Here is a 20,545-nt window from a genome sequence, read left to right on the forward strand (position 1 = left end):
TTTGTGGGTTCGAGCCCCGCATCAGGCTCTGTGCTGTCAGCTAGCTCAGAGCCTGGAGCCTGCTTCCGGTTCTGTGTTTCCTTCTCTCTCTCTGCCCCTCCCCCTCTCATGCTCTCTCTTTGTATCAAAATAAATAAAACATTAAAAAAAAAAGTTTTAGAAGCTTTATGCAATTAATATCGCCCCTATTCAGACTTTTTTTGATTTTGTTCATTTATTTTTTATTTTGGATTGACAATGACTTGGCTTTTATATTTGGTTGAGATTTATAAAATTGCTTTTATATTTTAGCTTTTGTGTTATTCTTGAAATATGAAAAAAAACCTTCTGTGCCACAATAAATTTCATTAGGCTAAAGACAGTAAGTAAACAATGTTTCATGGGCTTGCAAAGTTGTTTTTGCATAAAAGAAACCTTTTTAGTTTTCATAAAATTAGCTGTTTTCTAGATACAGTGCTCACACAAACATTTGTTCTTTGTGTCCCGGGTTTCTCTTCCTAATATTCAACATTCTTGGGTGCTTTTTGCTTAGTTAGCTTCTTTTATTTGCCCAAGCTCATATAATTTTGTATTTAGAAAAAAGATGGAATTACAATTTCCTAATATAGTACTTTTTATGTTGTGCTGTGTTGCCTCTCTTTTAGACTGTTCATTTTGAAATAATTTCAGACTTACAGAAAGTATGTTATATCTTTTACCCAGTTTAATTTTACATAATACTAGAACAATTATCAATACCATGAAATTAACATTGATGCAATTTCCATTATTTCTGTTATATTTATTAATTGAAATTCTTTTGTAAGGAAGAGCTGTTCTCTCCTATTATTATATATATGTATTATATACATATATGTTATATGTATATATATTAGTATGGAATCATGGATATTTATTTTACTCCGTAAAATTATAGAATATTAAAAGGTTATTTTTCATTATTGTTATTAAATTGTTGCAGAAATCCCAGAATTGGCATTAGGAGCACCTTCAAGCTGATTTCTGTGTCCTTTTCATGAGCCTCTATCTTTTTTTTTGAATTGTGGTTAAAAAAACAATTTATATAAAACCTATCATCTTAACCATTAAAAAAATTTTTTTTATGTTTATTACTGAGAAAGAAACATAGTAGGGGAGGGGAGGAGAGGGGGAGACACAGAATCTGAAGCAGGCTCCAGGCTCTGAGCTGTCAGCACGGAGCCCAACGTGGGACTTGAACCCACAAACTGTGAGATCATGACCTGAGCCTCAGTCAGATGCTCAACCGATTGAGCCACCCAGGAGCCCCTACCATCTTAACCATTTTTAAGCAGAGAGTATGGTAGTGTTAACTATATATGCACATTGTTGTACAACAAGATCTCTAACAACTTCCTTTTACCCCCTCCCCCTGCCACCACTGTTTTACTTGCTTTCTTTAAGAGTTTGACTTCTTTAGATACCTGAAGTGGAATCATCTAGTGGAGTAAGTGGAATAATACACTATTGTCTTGCTGTTGCTGGCTTATTTCACTTACCATAATGTCCTCACAGTTCATCTGTTTTGTAGCATATAACAGGATTCCCTTCTTTTTGAAAGCTGAATGATATTTTATGTAGGCACCACATTTTCTTCATCCATTCATACATCAGTGACTATTCAGGTTGGTTCAGCCTTTTGGCTGTTTTGAATAACGCTGCAGTGAACATGGATGTGCAGACATCTCTGAGAGTCTAGTTTCAGTTCTTTGAGATAGATACCCAGGAGTGGGATTGCTAGATCATATGGTGATTCTATTTTTAATTTTTCAAGAACCCCCATTATTTTAAGGCCTTTTGGAACAACAGTATATTCAGCTTATATTTCCCTTGGCTCAGTCCTGAAATCAACTGTTATTCCAAGGAGCCATGGTTCTTTTTAATGAAGAATAGTATTTAAAAACCAATATCTAGGGAGGCGCCTGGCTGGCTCAGTTGGAAGAGCATGCAACTCTTGATCTCAGGGTCATGAGTTCGAGCTCCATGTTGGGTGTAAAGTTTACTTAAAAAAAAAAACTTTAAAAAATTAAAATGAATTAAACAATATCTGTACATAAGGCATGCTCATTGATACTGGAGTAATTTGTCTCAGTAATAAAATTGTTGTAATTTTATTACTCAGTAATAATTGTTATTTCTACTCAGACTCCAAATAGAATTTATTTTAGTTGTGCTTAAAAAGAATGAGAGGAAATAGAGTGGTTTTCTTTTGTTAACAGGCTACTGTTTTCTGCATTAGGGTTTTTTGAAGGCCCTAGGACAGTGGGGCTCTCAGAAATGTCTCATGAAGCAATTGAGTATAATTGGCCAAGGTGGTGGTGTGTTGATCATAATAATGCATTCAACTGAAAATCTGTTCTCAATTTTCTAGTTTTCCTGAGTAATTTTGGTTTTAGAAAGCTTTGGCCACAGTAGCAATTCTTTATTGGTGAAAGAGCATACTAACTGCAAATGTTTAATATACTAAGCATGACTCCTTGAAGAAATAAAACTACGTAATGAAACTATGATATTTTCTCTTTTCACCTTAAAAATCACTTGTATTTACTGAGACATAGTAAATCTTAAACTAGGTTAAAAGGCTTTAAATGCAACACTGTAATTGCCCTTACCCTCTTTTACACAGGTACATGGTGTCTCTTTATTTCTCCTATTAGATTTCAAAGCATTACTCTTGTCACCCCAACAAGCTTCTGCATGATTGAACTGTTATTTCCATGGGTATATATTCCATTTTTTAAAATACCACCTCTGTGAAATTCTATTTTATATCCTATTATCAGTGAACCTCCAATGAGGAATATGGTCTCTTTATATATAAATTTTAATTCACTACTTGTCTTGGACATTGGCTAGAACATTAGAAGAGGAATGGTTCATTGTGAACCTAATTTAAGTTTCTGTTTTAGGAGGTCATAATGTTCCCACTCTAGCTCATTTTATGATGGGTGCCTGGTTGTCCTATTGTCATCTATCTCTTGAAGTGTCTAGTCAAGTGGAGCTGCATAGCAACAACTTTGGTAGTAGACTGGCTGTGTTCCCAAATTTCATGGGTAATCCGGTCTTGACATTTAATAAGCTGATGAAACTGCTCAAAAAAGCTGATGTGATACCTATAGAAGGTTTGCTATTACCTCCTTTCTGTGGAGCTATTCTGGTTAACCCACATCTGTTTCCTGTTGTAGTCTATATTCTCATTGTGGTTTGTAATATTTGGGCATGCCTCAGAATAGTTAAATCCCTACCACAATGTGGTTGAAGCAGTTGAAACCACTGGAGACTCTGGTTCAGATTTGGAGGTAGATTTTAGAAGTGACAGAAGCCCAATTTCACTGTAACTAATTAAACCACTCTGAGGTAATACAGTGAAGCACGCCGTCCTGAGTTGCCAGAAGATTTAATTAGTGTTGGCTCCACTTTGAAAGCATAAGGGTAATCTTTTGGAATCATTTAAAATGGTTCATTTGTTCTGGGTTCAGAATGTACAAGCAGGCTTTAACCAGGATTTGTGTTGTTATTTTAAACATAAGAAGCTTAAAACCATATTTACAAACCTAGTAACCTGCCCCAAACTGTTAATTGTTGGGTATGAGAAATATAATAGTGATGTTCTTTGAGACAAAGTGGTGTGTTCTTGTTTCACTGTGCTGCTTCTTTCTGTCCAGTAGAGATTGCGTAGCTGGTAAAAGAGCAGGATTTAGGGGAGATGTCATTTTCTAATGGAGTGCCACCTCCACAAACATAATGGAAAGAAACCGATTTTAGAAAGTAATCATTGGATTCTGTATGAAGGGAAATATATGGTTCGTTAGACAGTCAGATTTTGTTTAAGCTGTTGATCCCTTCATCTCTTCAGAGGATTCTTATAATTGCTTTCCACATCGTATCAGCAACAAAAGTGGTGATAGCATTTATTAATGACAACTATTATTATATAAGTGTCTTTGGACTTGCACCTTATCTTTCCTCCCCTTTTTTTTTAAATTATGAAAAATGTCAGACATAAAATACTCTTATGAACTGCCATCTTTAACCATTATTATTAATAGGTGGTAAATCTAGAATACTCTTAGGGGGAGAGTGAAGGAGATGGCAGATATGAACTATCTTATTAATATAATTTAGTTTTAATACTTAAATGTTGGGATAACCTAAAGGAAATGAAAGAATCAGGCCTTTGTCCTTGCTCTTCCAAGTCTCAGTCCTTTAAAATGTGAACTTGCAAATGTGATCAAAGTTGGGGGGGATTAGAATTATATTAAATTTTTTCATCAGAAATAATTTTTTGAATAATTTTAACCTGTGTTAGGATTAAGTATAGTATAGCTGAAGAGGAAGTAAAGACCTAATGGAAGACATTTCATTGTTTGTGGCTTTACTGAGCCTGAAGGATATAGGGCACCCTTGTCATAGGTGGGTGTAAGAGGGGACAGTGATGTAATCTAAAAAAGGAGTAAATTAAGTTTGTTGTAGGCTGTATAGCCACCACCATGAAATTCTAATCCTGTGCAGTCCATTATGGTAGCTAGTGGTCACATATGGCTACTCTATTTGTGGCTACTCTAACTTCAAGTATCTTCTATACTTGAAGTGTTAAATACATACTAAGATGACCTACTATGAAATAACCCGTAAGTCACGTTAATAAATTAAAAATATTTTTAAATGTTTATTTTTGAGACAGAATGTGAGTGGGGGAGGGGCAGAGAGAGGGCTCCGGTGGGGGTGAGGAGACACTGAATCTAAAGTAGCTCCAGGGTCTGAGCTGTCAGTACCAAGCCTAACATGGGCTGGAACCATGAGATAATGACCTGAGCTAAAGTCGGACATTAACCAACTGAGCCACTCAGGTGCCCCTCAGTAGTAAATTTTTAAGTTTTGATTACGTGTTGGAGTAAAAATACTTTAGATATATTGGATTAGGTAAAATACACTATTAAAGTTAACTTTACCTGTTTGTTTTTACTTTTTAAAATCTGGCTACTAGAAATTTAAAATTATAATGTATGATTCACCTGTGGGGCTTAAATATTTCCCTTGGGCAGCACTATTTTAGACCCAGCCCTCTGGTGAAAACTACAAGGAAGATAGGCAATTAAGGGAAACAATGGGCTTCTAAAATTTCGTTGAGGAATTTTAGAGTAGCTCAGTCAGTTAGTGTCTGGCTTCAGCTCAGGTCACAGATCTTGTGGTTTGTGAGTTCGAGCCGCGTCAGGCTCTGTGTTAACAGCTCAGAGCCTAGAGCCTGCTTCCGATTCTGTATCTTTCTCTCTCTCTCTGCCCCTCCCCCTGCTCATGCTCTGTCTCTCTCTCTCAAAAAAAACCCCCAAAAAACTACAATTAAAATTTTGTTTAAAAATCTTTAGCACATCTTAATTACATGGTTTAGGTGGAAATACATGTGACATATCTAGCTTTAATGTGCACTTTACTTACCTTCTTCCCTGATAACCCCGCCAAAAAACCCCCCCAAACTTCTGGTTTTGCTTTTAAAGTGAAAAGAAAAAGGATTAGCTGAAAGGGACTAATGCTCTAGTGGGTAAAGCTACAAAATCCTTAGTTGTGGCTTTTAGGGAATTGTATTTGAGTCCCTGGCCACTGTGCTAATCTAAAGATCTTTCTAAGACCTTCATTACCATTTGTTGTTCTGACAGACGTTGCTAAAAAGCCTTTTATTTTTAATATGTTCTTTGCTCCTTTTTTCCACTTCCCAAAACCCTGGCTCGCACTTAACACTGATCCAAACACCAATTTTGACAAGGGCCTAGACCAAAGCATTTCTAATCTATATCTGCTTTTATGTAATTTAGAAGTCGAAAAAGCTCTCAAAACCAAATTATTTCCATTAATTCCTTTGGTGGAAAACCTGACTTGAAGCAATGTGAAACTATCCATAGTCTTTATTTATCCTTTTTTTGTGGGAATATGTATGTATTTTGCTGCAAAAATATTAATATGTTTGGCAACCAAGTGCTCCCAGGAGCTGGGTGGAGGTGAGATGCCATGGGTGTTTTGTTCACTTTTCTAAATTTCACATTGAATTTAAAGTCTGAAATGTGGCTGGCCCTAAGACTTTCAGATAAGGGATTTGGACCTCTATTACCATACCACACTAATTGAAAATATTTTATTGACCGTATTTTTGTATTTGAGATGATTATTTTTTTGCACAGTCTGAACACAATGACAGAGGTATGGCCTCTTGAAACAGAATTTTGTCATGTCACTCTCCTTTAAAGTGCTCTTAGAGATGTCTTGTTTTCTGTTGGTCTCATCCTGAAATTTCATACTTGCTGTAGGATGGTATCTAATGTCTCCTTTGAGTCCCTTTTGTGTTCTTTCTGCCTCAAAACATTTGTTTCAGAGTCAGTCACACAGGGCATCCCTGACTGTGTGTTATTTCTTTTATTCTGAAAAAAATCCTTTTCTCTTTCCCTTTGTCAAAATTCTCCTAATTCTTCAAGATGGATTTGAGCTCCTACTATTTCCACCTTTTCCTGAAAAGATATAGGCCAGAGAGGGGCATATGTGTATGGTTTTAATGTGACTATAGTTTACCTCCTCAACTAAATTGTAATCCCTTAGCTAGAAGAGGCCCTGGTATAAATTTCTTAGCATTCATCTTTCATCTGTGTCTTTCACAGCAATTTGCACTCATTAGGTATGTTTGTTAATGTTTGATTTGGGGATGGGACAGGGGTGGAGCAAAATACATGTGATCGAACTATCAAACTATTTGCTCCTTTTTATCTGCTAGTTTAGTTAATGTACATCTAAGTAGCATAAGCAAACAATATAAATTGGGGGTTGGAAATGGGAATAAGGCTGCAGCCCTGTAGTTTTCCACTAGTTGCCAGGATGTAGAAATTGTTTTTATTCTTCAGTTAAACAGTGTGTGGTTGTTTTGGTCTTCTATTTCCACATATTCTTTTATATTAATGTATCAGTTTTTATTTTGAAGCACTACATTTTAATAAATCAATTCCAGCCATTTAAATAGAGCTATTTACTAAGAGGGAGTAAAGGATTTTATTAAAATAATTTTAAAGGGCAAGAACCAACATCTGCAGAGCATCTACACATCTGATTCTGTGCTATATATTTAACATTATTTTCTTTAATCCTTAAATAATCCAGTGATATAAATTCTCTTCCTGTTTTACTTGTGAGACATTGCCTAAGGGTACCCAGTGAGTAATAGAACTTATATTTGAAATCTAGTTGTACCAGAACATTGTTTGCCAATCATGAGAGATTTTTAGAGAGTGGAATGGAGAGTAATCGCTAAGTAGAAGATGCTTAATTGTGTAAACTAAAAACATCTTTTGGGATTGTGATTTTGTTACTTTTCTCACTGTGATATTCACTTTCACTCTTTGCCTGTTATCCAAATGCAAACTTCCGCAGCCATCTTTTAAGTTGTTCATTTATTAGAATGCACAGAAATGTTGCAGGCTGACCCAACATTTTTCAATGCTTATTTATTTTTGAGAGAGAGGGAGAGGGAGCATGAGCAGTGGAAGGGCAGAGAGAAAGGGAGAGAGAGGAACGGAAGTGGGCTCTGGGCTTACAGCAGTGAGCCCGACACCGGCTGAACTCATGAACCACTGGGAGATCATGACCTGAGCCGAAGTCAGATGCTTAACCAACTAAACCACCAGGCACCCGTAAATTTCATTTTTATAAAGAAGTTCAATATTAGGCATTTAGTGTGTGCCTTTAGATGAGCCAACAGATTTTAATAGGAAGGTCAGTATTTGGGCATAGCACAGCAAAATTAGTGTTAGTTTGTTAAGTGTAAGATAATGCAGAGTAATTGATTTAAGATAATACTGAAACTAGGAAGAAAATCAAAACAGATATAAATTTGTGAGAAAGTAGTATTTTAGAGTGGTACAGTGCATACTATTTAGCACTGTGTATTGGAAACTCTGATTGGATTGTGAACTCTTCCTAACAAGAGAACTTAAGTTCACTGTTAAGTATATGACATTGCAAATGACATAGCAGTACATCTTCCAGGAGATGCAGTTGGAAATACTGCAGTAGAAACTGATGAGACCTTAGACTAGAACTTTCCATATTTATTCTTTATTTCTTTGTTTTTACATAAGATAATAGTAGAAGCTATAAGATTTGATGGGCTTTAAAAGGTGGTTTGCAGGAGCGCCTGGGTAGCTCAGTCGGTTAAGCATCTGACTTTGGCTCAGGTCATGATCTCACAGTCCATGGGTTCGAGCCCCGCATCAGCCTCTGTGCTGACAGCCCAGAGCCTGGAGCCTGCTTCAGATTCTGTGTGTGTCTCTCTCTCTCAAAATAAAAGAAAGACATGAAAAAAAATTAAAAACAAAAAGGTGGTTTGGAGAGGAGAACTCTGGAAACCTTGGAAAATATCCAGCCAGGTCTGAAAAAGGAAGGGAGAATCAGTAAAATGAAGAGATAAAAAGCCATTCTGGCTATAGGAAAAGGGAAAAGGTCATAGTGTGCCACGAAAATCCAGTGTATAGTTTCAGTGGGTGGTTAAGAGTATCAAATGTTAGAGCGCCTGGGTGGCTCAGACGGTTAAGCATCTGACTTTGGCTCAGGCCATGATCTCACAGTTCGTGGGTTTGAGCCCCACGTCGGGCTCTGTGCTGGCAGCTCAGAGCCCAGAGCCTGCTTCCTATTCTATGTGTCCCTCTCTCCCCATCGCCTGCCCATGATCTGTTTCTCCCTGTCTCAGAAATAAATAAAATGTTACAAAAAAGAGTATCAAATGTTTAAAAGAAAAAAAAGAAAAGAAAAGCACAGGAACTGAGAAAAGCAAGAAGGTAGTCCCTGACCATTTTTAGTAGACTTATTTCACCTGAGTCAGAGATTGGACGTTAAAAGAGGGAGGGAATTAATTATAAGAGGTGGAGGCAGCTGTTACAGATCATATTCGAAGAATATGGCAGTAAAAATAAAATCATTCAACTTTTGAACAGTGTCTAAGTTGGGAGAAATTGTGTTGTGATAAAGGCAGAAAAAAAGGACCTTATAAAGAGGGAGATACTGAAGATCCTTGAGAAGAAAGGAAATAACTGGAAGGAAGTTCTCTTCAGGGGGTAGAAGAAGATGCTGGAGTCCAGAGGTAATCTCTGTATTAGGATGGTGGGAAGATAAAGGTACAGAGTTTTAAAAAAATAAACTTTCCCTACCTAAAATTAGGATGTATCTGTTATATGTCTTATAAAGGGAAGATTTTTCACTCTAATCACAGTTTCCAGGCAGTATATAGTGGGGCCAGAAATTCTTAGAGCTCTGCTTTTAGGAGGGCTTAGGAGTGTATCCATTCTCCACAAGTAGGGAGGGAATAGTGTGGAATTTTTTCTTACATGGATTTAAAATTTTTACATGGATTTAAAATTTTTACATGGATTTAAATTTTGGGCAAGAATACCTTTCATTCAAATGGCTAAGCTGTAGGATCTAAGGATAATAATGGTTACATAAATTTTCATTTCCATTTTTAGGAAGGTTTCTTGAGTGAGTGTCTTAGGAAACCTATCTCCTTTTAAAAATTATTTAACAAATATTTATTGAGTTCTTTGTCAGACTCTTTAGTAGCCGGTGTGGCAGGCATGTAAATGGATGAATTAGGTTCCTGCATTCTAGTTAGCTATGTAAACAAATATTGACCCTTTTCCTCTGCTTAGACCATTTGTTTTTAAACATTACCAAAGTAATTTTAAAATATAACATAAACATCATAAAATATATCCGGGAATGATCTGTTACAAGAAAATATGAATGTAAAATGTCAAGAGTCATGTCTCAAATTAAGGAGAAATTATTAACTTTAAACAGAATTTAAATGTAGGAATTTGGAATAGTATTTTAAACTATGTGTTTTTGGGGCATCTGGGTGGCTTAGTCAGTTTAGTGTTTGACTTCAGCTCAGGTCACGATCTCACAGTTTGTGAGTTTGAGCTCTGCATCAAGTTCTGTGCTGACAGCTCCAAGTCTGGAACCTGCTTTGCATTCTGTGTCTCCCTGTGTCTGTGCTCCTCCCCTGCTTGCACTCTGCACCTCCCTCTCTCTCTCTCTCTCTATCCCTCTCTCACTCTCTCTCAAAAGTAAACATTAAAAAAATAAGCTATGTTTTAATAATACTGTGTTTAAACAAAGATTTATACAGTTGGCTTACTGGAAGTCTTGTATCTGATATTAATAGATAAACATTCAGTTATAATCTCTTCTGTCAGATATAAATGAAATATTTATTGATATTTTTCCATGAAAATACAAGGATATAGCACAGTTTTGCTCACTCAGTTTTTTAAGTACTTTGTTTTCAAGGTTTGCCTGTTCTTGGAAGGTCAGCAAGAATTTTTAAATTTAAGAGAGGAGAGATAAAGATAACATCTGGTTGTCATTCCGTTTAGGCAATCACAGTATTGACTTATATGGACTATTTTCTACTGATTTTATGGATAAAAAATGTAATACTTGCATAAATCATCATACTGTTTGTAGGAGGGTAGGGGCAGATACTGTTTGCATGTGCACAATTTTAGTACCAGAATAACATTTCTGAAGTCCTGTTTGCCTGGCACACAGACCACTTGAATGGTAGAAATCGTTTCACTTGGGGACTTCCAAGTTGGTGGTTTAGAAGACTGACTCCGTCTTTCAGAACAGAAGATTAGTACATGTTGCTAGAATGCAGGGACAGAAAAGATGCCTTGCCACTTGTACGGAAATTGCTGAGTTTATGAGAGTGTCAGAATGAATTTAATGCTGTTAAATTGGGGTAGTTGGAGATGGTAGGTACATCCTAGTTACTGGAAACGTAGTTACAGAGAGTGTTGTAATCTCTGGATACATTTGTAATTATAATATTAGGAGACTGAGAGATGTTTTGAAAGCCCTTTTATCTTGGGCTTTCAAAAATTTTCAAACAAAAACCATAAAATACAAAAACATAATAAATGGAAGGAAACCTAAACAAGACATTATCTATGTTTTCAACTGTGTAATCTTATATGAATCTCAGTTTCCTAATAGATGTAAACCAGACAAAACTCTCAAGAAAAATAAACTATGTTCTAAAACAAGATATGTAATAAAATAATGTGTATGAAGGTACATCATATAAAAACAAATGTACAAGCAAATTTAAGGTAATGATATTGTATTTTTAATTTTTACAGTCACTTAATAAAAAGATACATACTAAAGCTAATACTTCCAGAAGTTTTAGAAGGAAGGGTAATAAGAGATGGAGAAATGGAGGTAAAATATGAGCTTATACTGAGTATTTGATGTCATTCTTGTTAAAGAAGCATGTTGTCATTTTGTGAAAGCATTGTAATAAAAATAACTAAATGACACTTTTCAATTTTGATACAGCCGGCAGTTGGATTTGTCATTTTATATACATTTGATGAATAAGTACGCATCTTTTCCTCTTGTCTTTAAACTTTAACTTGAAGGTTATGGATATCGATGGCGCTGGGAGACGAGTACTGGTGGAAGACAAGATCCCTCACATATTCGGGTTCACTCTGTTGGGTGACTATGTTTACTGGACTGACTGGCAGAGGCGTAGCATCGAAAGAGTACACAAACGAAGTGCAGAGAGGGAGATCATCATAGATCAGCTTCCTGACCTCATGGGCCTAAAGGCCACAAATGTTCACCGAATCATTGGTAAGTAATTCAGAAATTCCTTCAGAGATGGACACCAAGAATGAGAAAAGGTACAGATAGTGGCTTATAAAGCAGCAGTGTAAATTGTTTATGTTTTGAGGGAATATAGAAATCATCTGTTAATTCTTTTTTTTTTTTTTTTTAACAAGGAATGGCCCTCTTAAATGTTGGCTTAGTACTCTGGCTACATAGTTTGACTTGAAGGTCTAAATATACATACACACACACACCTGCTTCATTAAAAGAATTCTGCCCTATTGTATGAATAACGTAACTTATTTTAAAGCTTACTATGGGTACAAAAGAAAGTATTTGCATACCTTTATTTCCAGTTGATCAGCAGGGAGTTTTGACCTTTCCCATTTCCGACTTGGGCCAATGCACAGTCCTTAGGTAGTCTGGTGGTATCCCGTTCCCAGGAGGGCGCTACATTGAGGCTAAGTAGTGTGGACAGCCGGCCTCACAAAGTGCATACACTACAACTCAGAACTCCTGGGCTCAAGCGTTACCTCTGCCTCAGCCTCCTGGGTAGTGGGACTACAGGCCTGTGCCACTGCACCTGCCTTTTTATTCCCTATTAATCCTCACAGTATTCATATATGAGATTAGGATTGAAACTGTATTTGGGAGCAGATATAATCATAGGTCTTTGTGAACCACACACCTGGTCATTTTAAAGCGAAAATACATTGATTGTGTCAATGTGTGTGTCCTTCTGTGCCCTTTTATAATTAATGTATCTTTTAGGTTCCAACCCTTGCGCAGAGGAAAATGGGGGATGTAGCCATCTTTGCCTCTATAGGCCACAGGGCCTTCGTTGTGCCTGCCCCATTGGCTTTGAACTCATCAGTGACATGAAGACTTGCATTGTCCCAGAGGCTTTCCTTTTGTTTTCACGGAGAGCGGATATCAGGCGAATTTCTTTGGAAACTAACAATAATAATGTGGCCATTCCTCTCACTGGTGTCAAAGAAGCTTCTGCTCTGGATTTTGATGTGACAGACAACCGGATTTATTGGACTGATATATCACTCAAGGTTAGCCAAAAGAATTGGAATATTAATTTTTTTTTGAGAGATAGAAACAGTGTGAGCAGGGGAGGGTCAGAGAGAGAGAGGGAGATACAGAATCTGAAGCAGGCTCCAGGCTCTGAGCTAGCTGTCAGCAGAGAGCCCGATGTGGGGCTCAGAACCGTGAGATCATGACCTGAACCGAAGCCAGACACTTAACCGACTGAGCCACCCAGGCGCCCCAAAGAATTGGAATGTTAAAACCGAAGACTAAAAGGGAGAGCTTCTAAACTTTCTGTCCTCATGCTATGATCATTCTCTCTTGTTGTTTGATAGATAGAATTCAAAAAAGGCCCTTAACTTTTTAAAGGAAATCAAGGAGAACGTTTATTCAGTGTTTAATTAAGGGCTTTTTAAAAACACAAGATATTTTGCTTGGGTGTTCTAAATCTGCAACAAAATCTTCCTCTGTTTTATTCCATTGGAGGATGATGAGTGATATTTTGTACAGTTAAAGAGTAAACAATTGAGGTCCCATATAAATTGCTTATAGAGACTTGACTCTTATTTTAAACAAAATTTTGTAGTCTGGCTGAGGTAAAAAATGCCAATTATGAGTTAGAATATACCTTTATTTTCTTTTCCTAAAATAAATATTGAAAAGCAATACTGAGTCACTAAGAGAGAGGAACTCCTGAACAGAAAATCTGGAGAGTTTCCTTCTTCTAGATTGTTTTGGGTTTATTTTAGATAAGTTGTATAAAATTTGTATAATGTGCAAAAATTATGAGGTATTGGAGCCAGAGTTGGATTCTAATGGTATTCAATAAAATCTACTAAGGGAATGAATAAATGAAGTAAAATAAGTATATTTTGGCTTGTATGGCCTTCTAAGTTTCCTCATCTTGAAAATGGGGATAATGCCTCTCTTGCAGGGCTATTTTGAGTATTAAATGAGAAAATATGTGTACACAAGGTACTTAAGGTAGTGGTTGCCAAGGAGTAGCAGCCATTATTAATGGCTTGAATTGTGATTTGAAATTTTGGGAACTCAGAGCTACAGTGGTAATGATCTGATAATGGTTATAAACACCTTATGATTTATAAGGTTGTTGAGATCTTTTCAGATTGACACAATAACATGGCATACTCTGAGGAACCTTCAGGAAGTTGACTACCAGTTAGGAGTCGACAGCATTCTGGTCATTTTTTTCCCACTTGGTAACTAATAGATTTTAAAAGCAAAGTCCGGGCACCTGGGTGGCTCAGTCAGTTAAGTGTCCGACTTTGGCTCGGTCATGATCTCACAGCCATGGATTCAAGCCCCGCGTCAGGCTCTGTGCTGAGCTCTTGCTAAGAGCCTGAAGCCTGCTTTGGATTCTGTATCTCCTTCTCTCTGCCCCTTTCCCGCTCACACTCCGTAAAAAATAAAATAAAATAAAAGCAAAGTCAATCCACTGTCTTACTAGAATAAATTTTTGGTCCTTCAGAGTTATAAAAATTTCTTTTGGCTTGATACTAAAACTTGAGGTCACAGTTGCAGTTATTAGAGATTGACATCAGGCTTTTTCTGTGCTTAGTAAAATATGTGAATTGTATTAAGAAACTTTGCTTCTGTATACTCCCACCCAATGAAAACCAAAGCTCTGCTTTCTGGATAGTGTTTTTTACTTAAGCCATGTGATTTTGTTGTTACTCTTATTCTTGCAGACCATCAGCAGAGCCTTTATGAATGGCAGTGCACTGGAGCACGTGGTAGAATTCGGCTTAGATTATCCAGAAGGCATGGCAGTAGACTGGCTTGGGAAGAACTTGTACTGGGCAGACACAGGAACGAATCGAATCGAGGTGTCAAAGTTGGATGGGCAGCACCGACAAGTTTTGGTGTGGAAAGACCTAGATAGTCCCAGAGCTCTTGCGTTGGACCCTGCTGAAGGGTAAACAGCTTTTATGGATGCATTCATTGCAACTGTATTGCCCATAGGCTAGTTATGGATTATTGTGTTTCTGATGTCTTAAATAATGCTTACTAGGAATCTGATAACTAAACTATAGGTAGGCTTTATTTTAAAACCCATTAGTTGAGACTTCACTGATTTAGTACTAATTATTAGCTGTGTTTTACTTTTGTCATTATTAAAATTAGGTAAAGGAAGATTGGTGAGATAGATTAGTAATTAAATATTACCAGTCATATATGTCTGCTAATACACAGCCTTTATAAGGGTATCAAGTTTGCATTTGCTTGCACCGTCTCTCAAGTTAAACCAGATTCCAAAACCCACTGAAATAATGCTGCGTACTAAGAATTAGCTGCATTTTAAAAAGCTCTATTTTAGACTATTCATTAATTCAAAGTGGACAATTAGTTTGATCATTGTTAAAAGCTTAGAGAAACTTTGATATTAAATAATAAACTGTTTTCAATTAAAAAAATTTATTTGCAACATAACATTTTTCAAGGATAGGTGATCCTCTTATGTGGTTTAGCAAGTTTAAAAAGCCAACAGCTAAGAAATCTGAAATTTGAAGAATAATTCCACTTTTAAAAGCAGAAGTTAACAATGTGAACACATATGTATATTTACCATATCTGTAATTAAAAATAGATTCCTTGAAATGACATCAATTCCAATATTACCTACTTACCATCTAGTTTGAAGGCCATAGGAAACATAGCTTCTCTGTGCTAACATGTTGTGGTTGGATTATGGTAATCTTTACTCTAAGCATTAGTTATCACACAGATAAATTTCATAGTTGGGACTTAGGACTCCAGTTTATTTGGCTGCTGGCAACTGTGACATTTGTCTCACAGTTGTTTGTCTTTTCTTCTTGTGTGCACGTGCCTGTCAGCTGACAAGTACAAATGCAAACAAAACCCAAGACTAATGTTAATTTTCAGAAAAGCATGTTCATGAATTGCTACCAAGTCAGCCATCAGCTGACCGGCTGATGAGTAAATGTCTGTCCTCAGGTATTTGATGAGAGTTGGCATGTGGAGTGCTTTTCTAGTTTCAGTATTCGGAATATCTCAAAACTAGCACCTTACTAGTTTAGTTGAAAAAGTACTTAGCTAAGGATTGGGTTCTAGTTCTAGCCCAATGTGACTAGTTCTAGCCCGTGTGACTGAGTTGAAGAAATTAGATCACTCACATTTATTTTATTGCTTTGGCCTCTTTACATCTATAAACAGCCTATACCGTGGGGCTGCTCTAAAGTTAATGTGAAAAACTTGGAAAAATAATATAAAAGCAAGATCATGTTCTAAAATTTTACAGGGATTATAGCAGTATTGTTCACTGCCCAGTTGACACAGTAAGGGGTGATTCACTGCTCTTACACACATAGTATGTGCCTTTGGACTGTGTGACCAAATACATATCAAACTTTGCTTTTTAACTCCATTTAAAGACTACTAACTTTTACCTTTGATATACTCATGCAACTTGTTTTTGGGGAGAGTTGATTATATAAGTTGAAAAATAAGTCTAAAAATTTAAAACCTCAAATTACTTGTGTTCAGAAACATGTAAAGACATAAAAATATTTTATGCAGAAGTGAATCAGATTCTAAGCCCAGAACTGTAAGTTTTTGGTATCTTCTTGAATATTTGTTGTATAAATGCAAGTGCTGTAGGATGGATATCATTGGTTTGTTTCCAGTTTCTGGGTTTTGCATGGAACAAATTCATTGGAAAGACTAAAGAAAGCTGACTCACTTCCTTTTTAGGAGATGAGAAAAAATATTTAGTTGAGGGTGCCAAAATAATTGAAAAAATCATAACTGTGATTTGGTTTCACCAATTTCCTTGATTTAGTGTATATTTTCTTTTAATTTATTTAGTTACCATGCATGAATATGACCCTTTCTCCCAAATAATCAAAAGTGACCTGTTATATATCTGTTGTTTTGAATTTAGATTTATGTATTGGACTGAATGGGGTGGAAAACCTAAAATAGACAGAGCTGCCATGGATGGAAGTGAACGTACTACATTAGTTCCAAATGTAGGGCGGGCAAATGGCCTAACTATTGATTATGCTAAAAGGAGGCTTTATTGGACAGACCTGGACACCAACTTAATAGAATCTTCAAATATGCTTGGTAAGCCGTACTTTTTTTTTTTTTTTAATCAGACAGATGGTATGTTATTCTTTCCATGCAAAAATCCATGACTGCTATTTACCATTGGTTAGATACTATTAACAACTTCATATGAATGTCTAGATTTTTTGTTTGACATTGTATCCTGTTTATTAATAGTGGGCCAGGTTCTTGGATTCACATCTCTTTATTTTGTGGAAATTTCATTATTGTTGGGCTCGTTGTGGAATTTATAACTCCCTAGGTATTCCTGATGTGACTCTTTGTACTAGTAAAATACAGTATATGCATTTCCATCTTTTTATGGAAGGAATACGAAAAGTTCAACTTATAGACCCTTATGGAGAGAAAATAAGACCGCAGTCAAAATAGACTATTTGGAGTTTAAGCAAACTCACTGATTTATATAGCAAGAATAGAAGTTGGAGGCATGGGGTCAGACTGTAGATGGATTGATTTCACAGGACTGGTCTGGTTTTAAAATTGCTTTTAAAGAAATTGTTCTATTTTAAATTGCTTACAAATGTAATATTTTGTATGTTACAACTTTTTTCCTTTTGGCCAGTAAGACTCTTTACTCTCACATGTTTCATACCTCTACTTTTCCCCTGTCTATTGCCTTTCTGAAAATAGGACTCAACCGGGAAGTTATAGCAGATGACTTGCCTCATCCTTTTGGCTTAACTCAATACCAAGATTACATCTACTGGACGGACTGGAGCCGACGCAGCATTGAACGTGCCAACAAAACCAGCGGCCAAAACCGCACCATCATTCAGGGCCATTTGGATTATGTGATGGACATCCTTGTCTTTCACTCCTCTCGGCAGGCAGGGTGGAATGAATGTGCCTCCAGCAATGGGCACTGCTCCCACCTCTGCTTGGCTGTGCCAGTTGGGGGTTTTGTTTGTGGGTGCCCTGCCCACTATTCTCTTAATGCTGACAACAGGACGTGTAGTGGTAAGCTCCATTCCCACCCAGTGCAAACTAGAATTCGAGGAGAAGGCAGGATTTTGAAAACACTGTAGTTCATGTTCTTTCTAGAGTTAACAAGTTGTAGAGTTCAGAGTTGGTCATTTAACAAAAGGGAAGGACTAAAGATGGAAAAATGCACATTTTTGTAACCTACTGTTTGATGATAGCCAGTTGCGGATGTGGAAAAATTGGTATTACAGAAAATTAAGTCTTTTACTTTTGAACATTAAATATTTAGAGCACAATTGTATAGCTTCATTGAGACAGACAGTCATTTGTGCATACTATATATAATTTATTATATATTTGTTACTTATGTTATATCTATTATAAAGTACAGACAGTAAAACAGAGAATCTTCAAAATACAACCTCCTTGTCCTTTGAAGTTCACAGTATAGACTAAAGATAAAAATTTAAGTGTATAAGAGGCCAGCTGGAAAATTTATCCTGGTGTGAAATAATTGTAAATATATGGGAAACTAAAGAACCATGCTTTGAGCGTTAGTTACTACTTAATTCCAGCGGATTTACCAGATCTTCTACAGTCATCCAGATTTTTCTTGGCTGTAATATCCTCTGATATTTAAGTATTAGTAGTACATACCACATACTAAATACACATTAAACACACACATAACTGTGCTAATGACATGAAGACACAATGTGTAACAAACATTGTTGGCTTGAGGAAACCTGGTTCATGACTCAAGTGTGTGTGAAGGCCCATGTCTTGATGAACAGGTGAAAACAAATTGCTAGATATGATAAAGAAATAGAGAATTTGATCAGAAAGAGTAAATTCATGGCAGAAGAGTATAGGATATGGTTCACTAGGGTGGCTGGTAACAAAACTGCTATAGGATATTGGATTAGCTATTAACTATTCAGTTAACTATTGAAATTACTTTATTCTGTAACTGAAAGTATAAGAAGTCACATAGGAATGGATTCAGTGTGTTCTGACACAAAGACTTCAGTTGGGAAAAAGAAAGAATATAAGTTTATAGGTTTATAGTTTAATGATTTAATGGAGTCTTTGCTACATAATGGTTTTGAGTTTTACTAAGGTTACATAAATTTTTTAAGCCTGAATTTTCTCACTTGTAAAATGGGAATAATAATAGTAACTACTGAGTAAGGTTGCTGTGAAAATTAAGGTATAATATGATTTGATTGTTGTGTAGAATGGATATGAAGAGAAAGAGCTGGGGGTAGCAGGGAGGTTGGCCAGACTGGTTTGGTAATTGTGCAGAATTGTGCAGGTGTGCCTGGGGCAGTGGTGACAGAGAAGCTGATGGATTGAAGGTATTTTTGAAGCTAGAATGAGCAGAATAATAGGTTGTATGTGAGGAAGCAGAAGAGGGAGGAGGCAAAGGTGACTTTTAGATTTTTGGTTTGAGTAGTTAGGTAGGTGGGAGATGAGAAAACTAGAGTGAGAAGTTTAATGTTAGGCATGTTTATATTGAATTCCCTATGGGACATTGACATAGATACATTTAATAGGTGGTTGGATAGAAGAGGGGAGACATGTGGTTGAAGATAAATAAATTTTGGAATTGCCAGCATGTATTTAAAATTGGTAAAATTACTTAGGGAGAGGATATGGAGCTGAGTTCACAGACTTTCTGTAAAGGGCCAGGGAGTAAACATGTAGGCTATGCGAGTCATATAATTTCTCATATCTGTTCCACTCTGTCTACTGTAGCATCAAAGCAGCCATAGACAAGAAATTTTTAAAATGTGTCTGAATTCCAAAAAACTGTTCCAGAATGGACAGCAGGACAAGATGCAGCCATTGGCTGCAGTTTGACAGTATAGAGAAAGGAAGGGGCTTAGTAACCTAAGGAATTCTGTCTAAGGAGGGAGACCTTGCAGTGGACACTGAAAAGTAGCATCCAGAGAGGTAAAAGGAAAAGCAGGAGAGAATGGTGGCATCAGAAATAAGATTATTCCAAAACAGAGAACTGTGCTGAATGCTGTTGATGGGCTGAGTTAGGTGAATCCTAAAATCATGTTTACTGGATTCTTAAAGAAAGTGGTGATTAGTAATCCTGAAGGGAGGAGTTACAGGGAAATAATGGTTAAAGATTAGAGTTGGTCAGAATGTGAGTGGAGAAAGGGAAAGGGAAGGGAAGTAGTTCTCTTTTTCAAGAAGTTTAACATTGAATGGAAGGAAGAAAATAGGAATAATGACTGATGGAGAATGGAGACAAGGGGAATATGGAAAGACACTTTGAGATCAGTGTTTTTGCTGCTAACATTTGTTAGCTCTAGAGCAGAGCCTGATGTGAGGCTCAAACCCACAAACTGAGATCATGACCTGAGCCAAATTCAGGAGTCGGGTGCTTAACCAGCTGAGCCACCCAGGTGCCCCTGTTGTGTCCTCTTTTTATAATTAGTACTCTTAATATTTGTGTAGAGACATATTAGATTCCAAGGCTGATTATGAGAAATTTCACACAAAGTGCTTGCCTTTAGAAAGTTTTCCAACATTGTGTGTAATTTACTCCTTGACCTGTGTTTCATGTATGTATATATGTATTCTTTTCAGATTTTTATTTAAATTCTAGTTAGTTAACATACAGTGCAGTAGTGGTTTCAGGAGTAGAATTCAGTGATTCATCATTTACATGTAATACCCAGTGTTCATCATAACAAGTGCTCTCCCTATTACCCATCACCCATTTAGCCTATCCCCCACCCAATTCCCACCATCAGTCCTGAGTTTGTTCTTTAAGATATGGTTTGTTTACCTCTCT

General features: G+C 36.6%; 1 protein-coding gene across 1 annotated transcript in view; it reads left to right on the forward strand.

The window, feature by feature from the left end:
• Positions 1-20,545, forward strand: part of LRP6 (LDL receptor related protein 6) — a 155,766-nt gene that overhangs the window by 101,098 nt on the left and 34,123 nt on the right. Inside the window, exons 8-12 of the mRNA XM_029953317.1 lie at positions 11,475-11,691; positions 12,439-12,728; positions 14,412-14,638; positions 16,625-16,809; positions 17,443-17,769. Of these exons, the coding sequence (XP_029809177.1) occupies positions 11,475-11,691; positions 12,439-12,728; positions 14,412-14,638; positions 16,625-16,809; positions 17,443-17,769 (1,246 nt within the window). The remainder of the gene's footprint in view (positions 1-11,474; positions 11,692-12,438; positions 12,729-14,411; positions 14,639-16,624; positions 16,810-17,442; positions 17,770-20,545) is intronic.

This window comes from Suricata suricatta, chromosome 10 (genome assembly GCF_006229205.1).
Source record: "Suricata suricatta isolate VVHF042 chromosome 10, meerkat_22Aug2017_6uvM2_HiC, whole genome shotgun sequence".
In the NCBI taxonomy this organism is placed as follows: Eukaryota; Metazoa; Chordata; class Mammalia; order Carnivora; family Herpestidae; genus Suricata; species Suricata suricatta.